Raw genomic sequence first — 18,558 nt, forward strand, 5'->3', positions numbered from 1 at the left:
AAATCACCAAATTCTTGTCGTAACTAGCAACTCTCAAGAACATGAAGAGGATATGAAATATTGCCTTCATCGATAAAATTTATCAAAAATTTTATTTCCGTTATTCGAATCTTGATAAAAGTAAATATATAAATAGACTCAAAATAATTTAACGATGTAAAACGATTACGCGTTCGAATTGTACATTTAATCATATAATAAATGATATATTTGATCGACAACTATATTATGCGTACATACACGTGCTTTGTCATGTTTTGTTGAAGAAATATGGAAAATTACATTTTCAATATTGCGGAATCAGCTCTTATGCATCTTTTTAATATATCTTGCTCAATTGATGATTCAATATCGCGATATTTTTTTTTAAGAGACATTTATATTACGTAATATTATATTTTCTAATTTACAATTCGAACAAGTAAAGCGAAAACTTTTTTACCTGAAATCGAAAATTAATTATTAATAATAATATAAATTATTAATTAATTCAATTTGCGAGTTGGATACATCGTATCTTGTCAACTCCCTTTTATTTTTTATAATTTTCATCAAAGACATTGTACATACATATGTAGATATTCTTTTATTCAGCATCAAAATTTTAAAGAGATGATCGGAAAAATATTTAACATTCGTTGAATAACATTTAGTTGGACTATTTATCAATTCAATTTTCAATGATTTACAGATTAAATGACAATTGATTAAATGTTTATATATACATTGTATCGCATCAGACTATAGTATTGTTAGAATTAAGCCCAACTATACTTATGTACTTATGCGATTCAGTCTTCTTTTCTCTTTCTAATTTTTCCCTCTGTTTGAATGGTCCTAGAGACGAGGTCCACGCAAGCTCCTAATGAAGCACTGTTGGCTGTCTCGCCTTCGGGGATATCGACAATTTTACCGAGGGTCATGATGTAACTACACGCGATCCTTAATACGGATAACTTCGATAACTTCTGATTGTGTGAGTAAGCGGGAATAGCGCGTCTCAGCGTATCGAATGCAGCGCTTATGGTATGCACTCTCGTCCGTTCTCTAGCATTTGCTTCTATTCTCCTTTCCCGCGTCATGTTTTTGTAGTTCCTCTGTTGACTTGGCATCGTGTGGTGCCTTGTTTGACCGTTATGAACGTTCGTCATCGTCGTTGTCAATGTGGTTGCTGTTGTTGTTATCGTCGTGGATGTGATTACCGTTGTCGAGCAAGAATTATCATTGTTCGACAACCGATGATCTTGCTGAGGATGGGAAGACAAAAGAGAGGAAGAGGAGGATGAGGAAGTGGAGGATGAGGATGATGTTGTGGATGCTGCCGATGAGGACGAGGAAGAGAGAGAAGACGATAACGACGAAGATGAAACATTTGTACATTTTATAGAATATGAGCAGGATTTTTCGTAAGTACCGTTCACTGCTGGATGCGACGGTACCCTGGCGGCTATATCGCTTCTCAATACAAGTGACAAAGGTTCTTCTTGTAATCTGAGATGCGTAATTGGAGATATTGTAGACGATGACAATATTGTTTCCGATATAGCCGTGGAACTTGCAGACGAGATCATCGTGTTATCGGATTTTTGACGGAGGAACTCGCGCTTCTCAGCACGTATGGCACGCGTTTGCGTCGACTGTCGTAATCTGGCAGATAAATTTTCTTGGCATTCCAACTCCTGTTGTTTTTGAAAATCATCATTCCCTTTTATATTTATCTCACATGCGACGCCATCCTCTGAAGCATGCCTCTGATCCAGATTGTCTTTTCGAACGTCGTCGTTATTCTTCTTATCATCATTGTTGTGACAATAATGTTGATGATGATGATGACGATGATGATGGAGACGATGACGATGATGGTGGTGATGGTTAATTCGATTTGAAACAATGGGAGATGGTGACGGTGTGTTCGATAATAAGGTGAAAACGCACTGATTTGACCTTTCCGCAGCTGAAATAGGTAAAGAAAGTTTCGAATCAATGTTCTTGTTGGTGCAACTCCATGGTCGAAACGGGCTCGGAGATCTTAAAGTTCTAGTCGATTCCTCGCTCGGTATAGTTTCTTCTTCGATTCGTTGGAATCTTCGTTTTTTCAATGGTGCTAAGTTCGGCTCGTGAATTTTTCGAGGCTCGGCCAATTTTCTCTTGTTTTTCAATGATATCGGCGTTATTTGCACTTCTAGACTATCTTCCGAGGAGCTTGGCGAGTGTAGATCAGATATATCGTCCTCGTCGCCACCGCTACAGAAACCAGCATCCCTTTCGGAATTAGTCGCACTGACTGAAACAGAAAATAAATAGAACTTTAAATTACACAATCGAATTATAGAGTTCTAATTAATAAATAATTCATAAGGATCATTTAACTGAAGAGATTTAGAAAAACAAATTTTAAAAGATCACGAATATTAATAGATTATTTATTTTTTTGGCTTAATAATATTAAAAGTATTATTAGCATTTTCAGTGTTCCACATGCGCCATATGCGATGTTTGTTTCTGCCATGTCTAGCATATCATATGTGATCGTTGGCATTTTGTTCTATCGTATTCGTGTATCATATTTGATTCACGTGTAAAATTTTTATTGAATGTGTTTTACTTACATATGTTGATTAAAACTGATATAATATAATAGAAAAAAATATTATGCATAAATTATAAGATTTATTATATTATATATCATAAGAATTATATTAATTATAAAAAATAACGTATACATTACTATTATAATTTATGGTTTTTTATATCGATTTGATAATAAAGCATAAACGCGCCAAATTTAAATTTCCTATCTATTAAAAAATTGAAATTTGTGTTAGTCAATCATTCTACACCGATTAGATTCTAATGTAAGAGAAAATATATTTATTTTTACATTCTTCAAAAAGATTAAAAAAAATTATTTATAAAATTATTGCTTTGATTTAAGCTTAAATACTAACTGAAAAAATATAATATATTCACACAATAAATAGTTATTGAATTGAATAAAAGTAAATATTTATTTCGTCGTTAGACAAATTATTCAAATTTGAAATATAAGATAGCATAAAATAATAATAAATAGATCCAACATTTATATTTTATATACATATTATACATTTTATTGAATTTGCATCAATTCGCATCAAGCAGCGCAAAACTTATTTATTCATATTATATGTAATATCTAAGAAATAATATAAAAAATTAATCAAAATCCCGGTTTGAAAAAAAGAGAAAAATTTTAAATTAAACTTTAATTCGATTTCAATCCAATACTTACAAAATAATAACAAATAATAACAAATAAAAAAAAAGATATTATAATGATGACTTTATTTATCATTTATTTAATTATAATAATGTTTTTGAAATACGATACTTTATGCAAATTTTTTTTGACTAATGAATTTAAATAGTTGAAGAAATCATAATTTTTCAATTTTATTTGTTGTATAAATCTATAAAAAAATTTAAAATAGTTTAACAGTTTTTTACATCTCAAACTAATTATAATTATTTAACATATTTTTTTGAATTATGACAAACAATATATCTTTAAATATTATAGATTATTGTTTAATTCATATCATTTTCTTCTTATATTTTCATCATGTTTTCTCATAATTGTTTTTATAACAATTCTTCTAATATTGCTTTTTATTTGATTTATTATCTATTCTATTTTCAAATGCAATTTCAGTTACAAAATATAGAATAGGATTTTTAAAATTTTTTTTAATTTTTAAAATTTTTTTCACCTAAAATATGTAGAAGTATACAGAATATATCGAAATAAAATATAATCATATGAAAATATAAATATGCATTATTCTTAATGCATTTTAATGATATTATTTTTTTGTCTTTGAATAGATTCTTTCATTTCATACTTCCAATCATATTTTATTTTACATTTCTTTCATGTTAGATATATTATTCGATTGATATATCGATTCATATATTATTCATATACTATCTAATGTTTATAAGATTATAAGATTATTCAAAGATTATAATTTACATAAACTTTTTTATTTTTCTTCCGTACATTATATAAATAAATTCTTTTTTTCTATCATTTTTATCTATTAGTTTTTGCTTCATTTTATATATTATATTATTTATATTTATATCTCGTATATGTATACTTATAGGTATATATCTATGATATAAATCTATTATTTATTTAATCATTATTTATATGAAATTGAATATAAAATAAAATTTCATTTAAAGCGTTTAAATAATTTTTAATTTTTTTTTTGTATATATTACTTTTTGAGCAAATTCAAAAAATTTAAATTTAGAAATTCAATTTTACATTTAGAAATATATTAATTCAAAATTTATAACTCTGTACTCTTTGATCTCTATATTTCTGTTTATAGTCCAATTGTACAGAAATACAGATTTAACTTAGATTTAATTTAAATCTTAGATTTAACTTAACTGAAATTGATTGTAAATTTAATAAAACTAAATTAGACTAAATTTAGACTAAACATAAATTTAATCGTAATCACATAATTTTTTTTCTAATTTAAACTAAACTAAAATTTAAATATAATTTAAAAAATGAAACTCGCATTTAAAAATAATTTACATTAATAAATATAAACATAAATATAATTTCATAAATATAAATAATATAAATTTCATAATTTAAGTTAAATTAAAAAATTAAATCTAATAAAAGCAATAAAGAAAACATAAATCAAATAAATAATATTTAGTATATAAATAAATAATATTAAGTATTGATTTAATTAAATTGATGTAGAAAAAGAAACGAAAAACTGAATATAGTTAAAAGAAGAAAAAAATGAGTTTAATATACATTTATATAATATACATTTAACGGCACAAAATAATAAAGTAATAAAACTAATATTTAAATTATATAAAAATTAATATTTGTGTATATACAATTTTTGAATTTATAAATTTATAAATTCTAATATTATTAAGAGACAAAAACAAACAAAAGGAAGAAATCAAAAAGTTACAATATCCCAAATTTAATGCTTTATATTAATTTAATACTAAATTCTATTTTATATCTTGACTCATGTAATTTTTTTTTCTTTTTAATCATGTATCAAATTAATAATTTCAAAAATTGAAAAACATCGAGTTTTAATGATAAAATATTTTATATCTATATAACAGATAGCTACAATGTTCTCGATATTTTTTTAATTACTTTTTAATATTCAATATTCAAATAACTTTCTACATAAAATATAAAAAAAATTAGCAGCATTATCTTTAAATTAAGCGAAAAAATTGTATTAAAAATATCTCTATGCAAGATATTTACATATAATATGTATTTATATATAAAAATCAGTTGAAGTTTATTTGTTATATTTTATATTATAAAAAAGATAAAGTTCTTTCATTCTATCTTCATTCTATTTTGCTTCGATTAATGCAAACTTCAATTCAAATTTAACTTTTATATTAAATTTAATTTTCTCAAAATTTTATTCTTGAACAGTAATATTCAGTATTCCACGAATGCCCTATTAAAAATGAAAATGTAATTATATTAAATAATATATCATGTAATTAATGTTTACAATTAAATAAATACTAAATGATTATTAACTAAAAATGACAAACAATAAAATGAAAACAACTAATAGATGATAATATATCTGAAAACAATTATATTTATATAAATTTCTAAATAACATCAATTTTGGCTATTCATTCATATAAAAACCATATTTTATCCATAATATGAGCTGCTATCATGCATTAAAACAAATTAATAAATGTTTTAGGGCGTAAAAGCACTATTGAGATCAATGATTCCGAGGATAACGCTTCACGTTATAATGTTATAATGTGTCGAATAACGACTTGCACACCTGGTGACAGTGCGATTTCACATCTCGAAACAACTTATCGTGGTTACGATAAGGCTGCTTCTCTCTGTATTTGTATCAAGCATCTGTCTCCTCGATAAATCAGCATAATGCGTATTTACAAAAATTCATATTGTAAATGGAAAAGATATTGTTTGTTTCTCGTTGAAACTTATGCATAGAAGAAGGAAGAAAGAAAGAAGATAGAAAAAGAGAAAAAAAAAGAAAAAAAGGAATCTTAAATCTGAAAGTTATATATTAAAAATTATGTTTATCGATTTTATACATCTTTACTCATTATTTTGCAATTATTTATTGTTGTTCACTATATAAAAATAATAAAAAATTTGGAATAGATTAAAGAAAATTATCACTTAAGAATAAAAAAAATTCTTAATTTTCTTTATTTGTATTATAAATATAAATTTCAATAAATATATATACTAAGATATAATTAATAAAATTTAATTAGATTATATAATAGAATAAAATAATAATATGATAGAAATAAAAATTAAAAAATTAAGAAAAAGAAATTAAAAATTAAAAACTCAAAAATTAATTCTATAAAATCTCTTTTCTGCATACTAAATTTTAAAAACTAGAAACAAATTTTTTTTTGTTAAAAAATAATCACTATTTTGATTTTTTTTATTCCAATCTTATATACATATATTTATACAATCGGTAAGGAAACGACGTAAAATAGAAGGTCAAAATTTGGATGGAAATTTGGATTCTTGTACAAATATCAAATATTGAATATTAGAATTTTGTTAAAAATTGCGAATCTGGAAACTTCCTATAATGAAAATATTTATACAAACTTCGTTTTAAAAAAATAAATTGTCGAGAACTCGATAAAAGAAAAACGAGCTATCAATTCCAGATAATGGTGAAAGAGATATTTAATGTGTGACAAATACATATCTTTAAATTATGAATATTGCGAATATTGCGATGCTATACTATATCATATATCTTTATTGTATTATTCGACAATTGTTCAAACAGACGAAAATAATATCTGGACGAATGTGTAAACTCGCGCGAAGGTATACGGTTGACCGCAGAATGGGATATCTTCGATCATTTTCGTTAGGGACGTACAAATAGATGACCACGTGATTGATATGTATGTATATACTTTTGCAGTTTCTTTCTTTTATTTTTATCAAAGAAATTTAAATCTGTTTTTTTTTAATCATTTCTTTTTTTCTAATTTTTCTTTTTTGATTTTTAATAATAATACAGTACAAAATTAATAATAAGTACAAAATTGACATGTAAATTATATGTGAGAAATAATAAAGTTGAAATAACCATCATTAAGATTTGCAATCTAAATAAAAATTTGGATGAAACTAAAATTAAAATTAGAAGCAAAAATAAAATCATAGATAGAGCGATCACTCTGAATGATCACTCTCAATCTTATATGAATTTCAAAATTCATTAATATTCATTCCATTAAAATAATTTTTTTCTTTCTTTGTAATTTCGACTTAATAGACTAGAAATAGTAGAGTGTAATCTTTCTACATCTCTTTTAAAATAAATCGAAGAAGGAACTGCCGCCAACTTTTGCAATGATTATAAATAAAATACCGTACAAATATATGAATATTTTATACGTAGATAGAGAGAGAAAGAAAGAAAGAGAAAAATGATCGCCAAATGGCTGAGTGAGAATAACATTAAGGTCAATTTATGTTCTAACAAGACTGGTTGCTGGGTTTAAGCCGAGTATTAGCATTATCACTATATCTATAGAATCAAAAAACATATACAAGGTACACCAGATGTTTTAAAACAGGTGGCATAAGTAAATAGAGAATAATTCTGCATATAAAAAAATCAAAAAGAAAAATATAATTTTTTCATTTTATATTTTATATTTCAAATTCATTTAAATATATTTGTCAAATTTTCAAACTTATTTAGCTTAAAAATGAAATCTAAAACGAAAAAATATTATTTCTTTTTCGATTTATTTTTACATATATAATTGACAATTTTTTTTGTTCATTTATATTTATGACTTATATAACAAAACTTTTTAGATCGATGAGTCTTGATATTACAATTTTTGAATATATATCGAAAATTTGATTGATAACAAATTTTTCGAATCGAATCGAAATATTTTATCCCATTTGTTCTAATTCAATTTTCTGAATTAGTTGCATGTTTAAATCAAAGTTATCTTAATCATTAATTTGTTAAATCCCTATTAATACCATTTTAGTATTGCTCTTTTGCAAATCATTTTTCTTTTCTTCTTTGCAAAATAAGAAATAATTTATTTTGATTAAAAATGCTTTTATATAAGTATGTATTCGAGAATGATATTCCAGATACCAAACATAAAATTTACTATGCAAAAATATTAATTGAAATTTGTTTATTAAGTTATAAAGAAATTTTGCATCAGATGAATTGAGATAGAAATTGAACATTTTATCTCTATATTTTTCTAATAAAAAAAATTACATTATCTATAATTTAAATAAATCAACATTTTTGTATACCAACTTTTAAATTTGTTTTGATATCTGAAATCAATTATAATAATCCAAAATCTATATTGTTGCCTATAAATGATTTAATTTTATGATAGAATCAATCAATAATTATTTCAAATACTCTAAAAATCCGGAAGAAACGAAACATAAAAGAAGAAAAGAACAAAAAAATATCTGTTGGAAGAATAGAGAGTAAGTGGTAAGCAAGAACTGGAAAAATCGGTAGACGCGATGACGAGAGGCTATATGGAACGAGTCAGAGGACGGAAGAAGTCCGGTTCGGGTAGCAGGTGCAAGATTTGCGCACAGGTGGGTGGAAAGTTCGACATTTACCATAGCAGTCAACTCTCCCTTGTTGCTCGTCCCTGTCTTTTTACCTGTGTGTACCTGCACTATGCATAATAGAATATCGATTACACTCAACAGTTTTCAACAAGATTAAATCTGATTTAACTAGTAATCGCATTCTTGGAATTCGTTATCTCAATCTTAGAATTCTGTTAGCTTACATTTCATTTTATTAGTAAAAGAAAATTTTGAATAAGAAAAGAAAACATCGACTTCATCTTAAATTTCATTCAAATTTATAAATATCATATAAATAGCATATTTACATTGAAAAAAAAGTAGATTCAATTTGTTTAATTCAAGCAACTTAAATAATGAACAAGATTTCAAACTCAAATTTTTTTTTCGAAATGATAAATCGTCAAATGAGAGAGCATTCAAATTTTTAACATTATTGCAAAATTATCGCTCAATTATCGCTACTTTTTATAATGCTGGTATTAGAGATTGTTAAAGAGTTAGTCAGATAGTCTTAAAATATTCTTATTATGTCTCAATAATAATTCACTATTATGAATAAAAAGAAAAAATTTAAAGAAATTTATAATAATATAAAATAATATGTAAAATAATGTAATAAAATAATACGATAAATTTCATGTTTGGTCAAAAAATCGTTCGTTTCGTGCAAGTCATTTCAACTGCTAGTTGTGTGCGCCAACCCACGCTGGCGCCGCTATGCCCTATCTCTCTTTTGGATTCTCCTTTTCTATCGACTGTCACTTCTCCCTTCCACCATCTTACCGTTCTCCACGGATCGCATTCTCTCTCCATGTGTCTCTCTGCTCCGGAGGAGGGCAACCAGTCTATTCTATCTTTCTTCTTCGTCATGTCTATTTCGCAGAAGCATGACATTTGGTGCTGCTGAAGCAGTCGATCTGCTCAGAGTCGACTGGCGCCGTTCATAACGATAATTATCATTGTTCGCAACTCCCACCAGACACATTATCAATCGACCGAATGAAGACATTTATATTGCTAACCTTTATGATTCTTTTCGCGGTAACTATTTGTAACTGATAGACGATGAATGTTGAAACGAAATAGAAATAATGAAATTAGAGTAATTTCTTTTCAACTAGATATCGTTTAAACTTTCTCATAGATATTTAAAAGGAATTAATCAAATAGAATATAGAAATAGAAATGTTTTGTCTATTAAAATCGAAACATTGAAATATAAATGTTATTTCAAAAGATTTAATTCAATTCAATGATTACCCGTATCGATTATTGGAAATATTCTTAATTTCGCTGAAACTGTAATTAAACTATATATACCTTTATAAAAATATTTACCTTTCATTAAAGCCGACAATTCGGATACTGATTCAACTATATGATGGGCCATATCGATCGATGATTGAAAACACGAAAGCACAATTTTTTTTGTCTTGATCACCACACGCGCATTACTCTCCGTTCATACATTACTTTTCATGGGATAGATCTTACGAACACGTATAGCGGTCAGTCGTACCGGCAAATCGTATTACACGTTTCGCGATTTATTTGTTGCTTCAATTTCTTCTGTTGTTTCTTAGGTCTCCCTTTTATTACTCTGGCTTCTTTTCTTTCTGACACTTTTTATAGTCCGTGTTTGAATTTCGTTGCACCTCTATGAGGAACAAACGAAAAATATAAAATCACGAATAAAAAGATAATCAGGATCACGATTACTATTCGCGACACATTACGCGAAAATTTATTCACATACGAAGTTAATTCGAGTCCAAAAATCAACGAAACACATCCTGACACGAGCACGGTCGAGAAGGTACTGATTCGCCTCGTGCTTTTTCATCGCACACGCATGCGATAGTCCCAAGTCCCAACTGGTCTGCCTGCCCGCTGTGACTTTGCTGCCTCTAACGTTACCACCGCCACTACCACACACTACTATTGCCACCACCACTACTCTGTTACCACCACTACTATGACCAGTACTATTAACATCAGTATCGATGCCGTCGATTCTACAGATACGATTACTACTACGAACACGTTGAACGTCGTTTCTTTTTCAGCCTCCGCATCACTTCGGTCTGTTCAAGAATGTATCGTGTATATCGGTTTTAGCACCAATACCGCTGCGTGAAGGCGCCCGAAAGTCGAGTAAGCTTCGTCTCGTCGCGCTTGGAAACTTGACCGGATCACACAACACAGATGAGTTTTAAACACGTGTGTTCAGTTTGCGATTGAACGGGATCGAACATTTCTTTATAAAAAGTACTCTACACAAATAAGATTATTGTCAACGATAGTGATGATGGGTTGGTGATAGAAATCGTGACGTCGCAATATTGGTATTGGTATTACAAGTACTGGCATTGGTGCTGACGTTGGTGACGATGGCAGGCGAAACAACGGGGAAGAGGTGTACGGCGCGTATTGTTGGTGGCAATGGCAAGAGGCAGCGGGGGCCGACAGAACGGCGCCAGCCGGCCGAGAGTTTGACTCGGTTTCTCCGTGCGCTGCGTCGTGCCGTGCCGTCCATCTTTCTCTCCCGCCTCTCCTTTCCTCTCCATTCCACTTCATTCCTCTCTTTGCCATGCCTCACCTCACCGTTCTCGCTCTTTCTTCCTTTCTCGTGTTACCAAGCTTTTCTTTTTGCACTCGCTTGATTCCTTCCTCTTCTCTTTTACTCGAACGTCTGTTACTGCGTAAACGTCTGAAACATCGTCGACTCGATTTCGAGTCAACCACCCGCAGTGGATCGTAATGTTGATGTCGCAGTACTCTGCATATGAAAGAAACGCAAACTCATGAGACTCCGTTTTGTCTGTTACCGTTTATGAGCGAGAATTTTAAATGTTTAGGGAATATATTAGTTTGCTTATCTTATTTTAAGATAATCTATATATTTAGCTACCTATTTATTTACCTGATTATTACTATTCTTGCAAGCTTTTAAAAACATTATCGTTTTGTCTTTGTTTTTTTATTTTATTTTTAAAATTTTTATTGTAGGCTTAATAGATTAGCTTTTCAGTCATAGAGTGTTAAAGAATAGTTCTAGATTGGTTTATAAGTAAATATATGTTTAAAAGCAGCACAACGATATTTAAAGATGATTCAAATACTTACAATTAATATATATAGTATCAACATTGGATATCTATGTATAAAAGTCATTCCATGCCAAATCGATCACGTTTTGATGTCGATGTCAGAGATTTTTTTTTTAAATAAAATATGATGCATCGTTCATAACTTTATTATATATTACTTTATATGATATATTATACTATAAGAAGAAGTATTGAAAATGTGACAAATTATTTTAAATTATTTTTCTTATTTTGTACAAACAATACATATATTTTGAATCTTATTGAAGAAGTAAGTAATATAATTTTTTCTTTATTTGTATTTATAAATAAATTATAAAGAAACATTTAGGAAAATTTTTTACCATAAATTTTAAAATCATAAAATTTAATATTCGTAATTATGAAAGCTTCATTATTTTAACTCTATATTGATTTATTTTAATTATTTAAAAATCTATTTTTCTATTTTTTTATTTTATTTGTCAATGTTTCTTTATTCCAAATGTTTTTTATTCATATAGATTTAAAAGTTTAATTAGGAAAACAAAATTTTTATTTAACGTGTATAAAATCAGTGATCTTTATCGAAATTCTACAACATAAGTAAACAATTCACTGACCAAGACCTTGTCGCTAAGTGACTTACTACTGTTGATTGACAGTTGTTTAGTTCAATATGAAAGTGCGCGGAATATGAGCATATTTACATGGACAATTCATACATCTTGGTTTAAAAATATTAAATATATATTTTAATTTATAAATTTATTTTAACTTATATTATTTTGTGTTAATTTATTTATATTATTTATATTAATTTACATTATATATTTTATTTTATTTTTTAATTTATTTAAAAAACAAAAATTACAAGAAAAAATCTTATTGTCTATTTCAAAATGATATAAATTTTTTTAATTTGAATGAACAAAAAATTATTATGTATATTTTCATATGAATTTATCTTTATTTATATCTTTAAACAATTTTTCTAAAAAATTTATATTATAAATATCATAAAGGAAAAAAAATAATATAATATTTTTGTAATGATAACAAAAAAAATCAAAAATACTTATAATAAATATAATAAATGTAGAATAAAATTGATATATCATGTTTGTCCCTGGTAATTAAATATCTAGAGATTTGGTTTTCTTTAATTATAATTTTAATCTCTCTAGATTTTTTTGTTTAGATTTTGTATCTCTTTAATATTAATTTCTCCATCTATGAAATTGTAATGCAGAAATAATTAAATATTTAATAAATAAATAATAAATTAATATTTAATAATTGAATGATTTTAAAAAATGATTTGGTTTTTATTTATTTATTGTTACTTATTTATTTATTATTAATTAATGATAATTTATAATTATTAATTAATAATAATAAATTATTTTTAATTAATAATAAATAAATAAATAAGTTAAGTTTTGAGATTAGTTGATCATTTATTTATATTTTTATATAAATTCTTAATAATATTATTTATATATATATATTATCTATATTTATATTTGTATATATTATCTTTATAGAAAAAAATTTTATCTTTTTTATGTATACTTCAATATTTGAATTTTAAAAATAAAAAAAAATTAGTTATTTTCACAAACAACAATCTTCATTTTTGTTTCAACAATTATTTTATTTTATTTTATTTTATTATTTCTACAATAATAACTAATAACAATAATTTTTTATATAAATAAGAGATAAAGTTTTTTAAGTAAATAAAAGAAGAAAATAAAAAATAAAATTGAAAATGTAACATATTAAATAAATTTTTACTAAATTTAAAAAAATGATATCAAAATGCAATTTGAAAGAATTTAAATTCATACTCCAATTATTAATTTTATTATTAAAAATTTAAATTAAAAAAGTATCAAAATTATAAATGATGATTTTAATTTTTAATGATTTCTAAATTATTTTCATAAAATTTTTCAAAATTTTAAAAAATATTCATATTTATTATTAATCTAAATATTATTAATTTTTTATATAAAATTTTTTGATAAATATATTTTTTTGCCATGTTTTCAAGATAAATATTTGTATATCTTGTGAAATTTATTATATTGTATTTTATGAATCTATATATAATTATAGAGAATAATATAAATATTTTTATATTGAACTTTAATCTTGAACTTATATTGAATTTCAATCAGATTATTTGATTTGAAACAATTTATCGAAAATATATATAATCATAACTATTATATATACTTATAGATAATAAGTAATATAGGATTATATTAGATAACAAAATAATGAAATACTTTTTATTTAAATAGATTCAATACAAATAAATAAATTCAATAAATAAAATCATTTTATTATTTTAATGCAATAGCATAGAAATAAAAAATGATTGATCGATTTTATTGCATATTTTTAGATCAAATTTTGATTTAATAAATATTTACTTGTTCCTCTATTTTGTTGATATGCAATAACATGATCATCAATCAAATAAGAAATTAGTAAATACTAGAAACAATTAGTCTTTGTGAAACTTTAGAGACAAATTTTTGTATATCTATATATATCTGTATCAACTAAAGCTCTATATTATAGAGCATTTTATACAATATGTAAAGAAATGTACAATGGCTCAAAAATATTTGAATACTTTTTTATTTTTTATGAAAAATTAAAATTTTTTGTTTTTAATGAAATTTTCTGCACAGAATATAATAGATTATATATGAAACAATTTTTTTTTAAATTATTTTTAAAATAATTTAAAAATTTTAAATATTTTTAAAATTATCATTTAAAATTTTTAAATTATTTTTAAAATAATTTAAAAATTTTAAATATTTTTAAAATTATCATTTAAAAGAAATCATTTAAAAGAAATGAAATTAAGATTTAAAATTTTATTACGTTTTTCGTTTTTTAAATATAATTAAATATAATTGCGTGCAATATTTTATATTATAAAATTCAGTTTAGAAATTAATGCTCTATTCCTTTATTGTAAAAAAATTTCCAAACAATTAAATGTAAAACATGGAAAGATGTAATTTTAAAGAAATTTTTCAAAAATGAAAAATTTTTGAAAAAATTACGTTTCATGTTTGTCATTGTTTAATGTATAATTTATTATATTTTATATGTACAAATTTCCATTAAAATTTATTAAAATTTTCGGATTAAATGAATTTTTTGATTAGATAATGTTTAAATATTTTTATGATTCGCTAGATATTTTCATTTATGAAAACTAAATTTCTAAATCTATTATAATAATGATATATTAGATAATAATATAATATAATAATAAATATGTAATATATAATATAATAAACACTAATTTAACATTATAACATTTATAACAACCATAACATTCATTAACATGGAATAAAAAGAATAAATTAATAATCTTGAAATTTTGTATAAATTACATTGAAAATTCTAACAATTTGAAAGAAAAATTTTTTTCCATCACTTTGTGACTATTCAGATATATATCATTAATTAAAAAAATTTTTTATAGAACAACAATATATGAATGTTTAAATATTCTGTTTTTGTGATTCAATCTATCAAATAAATAAATAATTATACATATATTTTTTTTATTATACATTCATTTAATACATACATTTAATTATACATTCTATGGCATGATATTGTTAGTCAAAGTTATTATATTATCGACATATCTATGGTTTACTACATAAATATTATGTCCTTATTTTTGTGAAAGTAAATACATATGAAATTGTTTTTGTGAAATTTAAGATTCTGTTTGCAAACAGTTTTTAAGTACTTTATATATATATATATATATATATATATAAATATTATATTTATATTTATTTTATTTATTTATGTCTCATCATTTTAATTACAAACACATGTATTGTATATCTTGTTACAATAAATAAAAAATTTAATATAAGTTTTATATATCCATGGAAGAAAAAAGATTTAAAAATTTCTAAATAATGAAATAATATAAAATAATATAAAATTCATCTTTTCTTATAAAATTAATGATTTTTTAATTGATTTGATGTAATTTTATTTTTCAGTTTTTGTTCTGAACATATTACTATTAGATTATTTTTTTTTTATATTATATATTCATTACATACATATTTGTCTATAATAAGGATAAAAAGAGTTTTCGTCAATTGTTTAGCAATTACAAATAGAAAAAAATTTATGAATCGTCAGATTATCTTCACGACCGCCAAAATACGCCTATTATCATATAAATTTATGTTCACTACTTATATAAACTGTAATTTAATCTTTATTTCATTGCATAGAAAGGAATGAACAAAGCGATGTAGTGATCGAATCATGGTATGCAATTCGATTACCTTCTTTTCTATGTGATGATTTACTAATGAAATTTCATCGTATAGATAGATAAGAATATATCATTATTTGTAGTACAATTGGACAAAAAAATAATTCATTAGAAAAGAGAAAAAGAAAAAAAAATTTCACTCAAGCATTCATTTTTATGTAAATCAAGTTTGAAAATTTTTCAGATTAAAAATAGAATTGGCTAAAGTCAAATTAAATGACGAATGATTTATATGTGAAAAAAAAACAAAAAATATAAAATAGAATTTTATTATTTAAGATTTTATTCTTTATTTTTAAAAAAATATATGAAATATAATTGTTTAGAAGATATATAATCAAGAAATTAATAAATTTTCAAATTCAATTTTTTTGAAAATTGATTTTTAAATAGAAAGAATATATTTTTTGAATAATTTTTAATAATTCATTCATAATTTTTTTTCATAATTAGAGATTAATCAATTTAAAAAATTTTTTAAATTTTATTAAATGGAAAGTGAAATCTCTCAAAAAAAAATATTATATATTTCTTTTTTTTCATGAAGAATCCATTCTCTATTGATTATATCACGAATAACGAAAAATATCCTATATATTGATCAGTGCACGATCAATATTTTTGATAAAATATAATAACTGAAAGATATTATAATTGTTAATAATCACAATTTTGGAAAAATTTGAACAAGCAATCATCAATCTGCATTGCGATGATTTCATTAATTGATGAATTTGATTTTGATCTTAAAAATTGATTAAATACAGACAATTTTGGATTATTAAAAATTAAGAAATTAATTGCACCATTTTATTGTAAGATATAATTAGATGTACTTATATAATAAGTTCGAAATATTATTATATTATATTAAAAATTGGTCATTTAAAAGCTCGAAACTATTTGAAAGTCAAAAAGTTTTGAATTTTCGAATTTTGAAACTTTGTAATTCGAAAAGATTCAGATAAATATTAATTTATAAAACATTTTACATAATAAAATATAAAAATTTTGTAAAAAAATATCAAAAAGGAATTGTATTGTTATTAATAATTATATAAAATAAAAATTTAGAAACTTGAAGAATTTTAAAAATAGAAATTGAGATTTTAATTTTTGATAAAATATTTGCATGTAAATACTTATTTCTTAGAAGAAAAAGAAAATAGAACATTTTGGATTCTCAAATTTTTGAGTTTTACGAATTTAAGAATCAGCTTTCAATTCATATTTAATTTATGGTGGTCTCCAAATTGTAAGTCTCAATATTTGTTAGAAAATCATTGCTATAATTTTTACTTAATGACTTTTATTCATTTTAATGTAATTATATTACCATATTATATTATAAATCAATTTTTTACGCGATCTTTTCGTTAACACAAAAGCAGTGCTACTAATTTGTATTTTATAGTAAAAATTCGTATTAATTTTTTAAATTTCTTTTACATAGGAATAGGAAATTGTAAATTATTTTATATTATATTATATATTATATAAGAGAAATTAAAAAAATATTAGAAAACATTAACTTTTATCTTTCGTGAATAATTTGATTCGAGACTTAGGGAAAGAATCGAGGAAACTTTTAGTGCGAACATGTTCATACGGTACGGTATCTGCGTAGCATATGCGCAGATAGAGGTGTGTTAAGGGTATTAAAGAGGAAAGGCGACCAGGCAACAGCCCATTCGATTTGTTAGGATGGTGTGTCGACCAGATGTGACGAAAAAGGCCAAGAAAATTCTCAAGGGCACCGATACTGCTCCCGCGCGATGAATGTGTTCGACCGAGTTTTATCATTTGCTACCGGCCTTGTCGAAATGGTGACAATACATCGATGTTTTTAACATCGATATTTGATATATTAAAATCATTCTGATATTTTTAATAATGTATAGTTTCGTAATTGTATTTTTCTTTTATAAATATTATATATATTGTATATATATTGTATATATTTTTCATTATTTAAATCTTAAATAAAATCCATTTAAAGTTAAAGGAAAGAAATTAAATTTATAAATTTGTTCCAATCAAATTTATTTCGATCCAAAATTTTATGTCTACAGTAGTTGTATCATTTTTTAAATCATTTTTTAAATAAAAAAATTTTTTTTTGATAAAAAAATTGTTTATCGTTTATCTAAATACTAAATCTATATAATACTAAATTAATTAATAATTATATTAAATCGCAATAAACTTTTATATTTCAAAAATAAATTTTATAAAAATTTAATTGAAATTTCTAGAAATTTTCTTGTTTTTAAAAAAAGATTATAAAAAATAATAACACTACAAAAATGGAAACTTTACTATATTAATATCAATATAGTACAATAGTAACTTCATTATGTATTTAATAGATGATAATATATCGATTTTCCCTCATTTTTTATCATTCCTAGTTGGAAACAGCATCA

At 24.1% G+C, this 18,558-nt stretch overlaps 1 protein-coding gene across 1 annotated transcript; it reads right to left on the bottom strand.

Annotated features, from left to right (window-relative positions):
* Positions 1 to 485: 485 nt before the first annotated feature.
* Positions 486 to 11,572, bottom strand: LOC100577795 (probable serine/threonine-protein kinase DDB_G0282963). Its single transcript, XM_026439590.1, has 2 exons — positions 10,037 to 11,572; positions 486 to 2,284 (listed from the first exon to the last, which is right to left on the bottom strand). Exons 1-2 carry the CDS (start codon positions 10,086 to 10,088, stop codon positions 792 to 794), a joined length of 1,545 nt encoding a protein of 514 aa, XP_026295375.1. The 5' UTR covers positions 10,089 to 11,572; the 3' UTR covers positions 486 to 791.
* Positions 11,573 to 18,558: the final 6,986 nt, after the last annotated feature.

The sequence above is a fragment of the Apis mellifera genome, linkage group LG3, assembly GCF_003254395.2.
Source record: "Apis mellifera strain DH4 linkage group LG3, Amel_HAv3.1, whole genome shotgun sequence".
In the NCBI taxonomy this organism is placed as follows: Eukaryota; Metazoa; Arthropoda; class Insecta; order Hymenoptera; family Apidae; genus Apis; species Apis mellifera.

What these genes read in the sequence shown, in the direction of transcription:
- LOC100577795 (XM_026439590.1), bottom strand. Translation starts at nt 10,088, where the DNA reads ATGGCCCATCATATAGTTGAATCAGTATCCGAATTGTCGGCTTTAATG. An exon ending in ATTGTCGGCTTTAATGAAAG is followed by an intron (nt 2,285 to 10,036) that starts GTAAATATTTTT and finishes TTTCTGTTTCAG; the next exon opens with TCAGTGCGACTAATTCCGAA.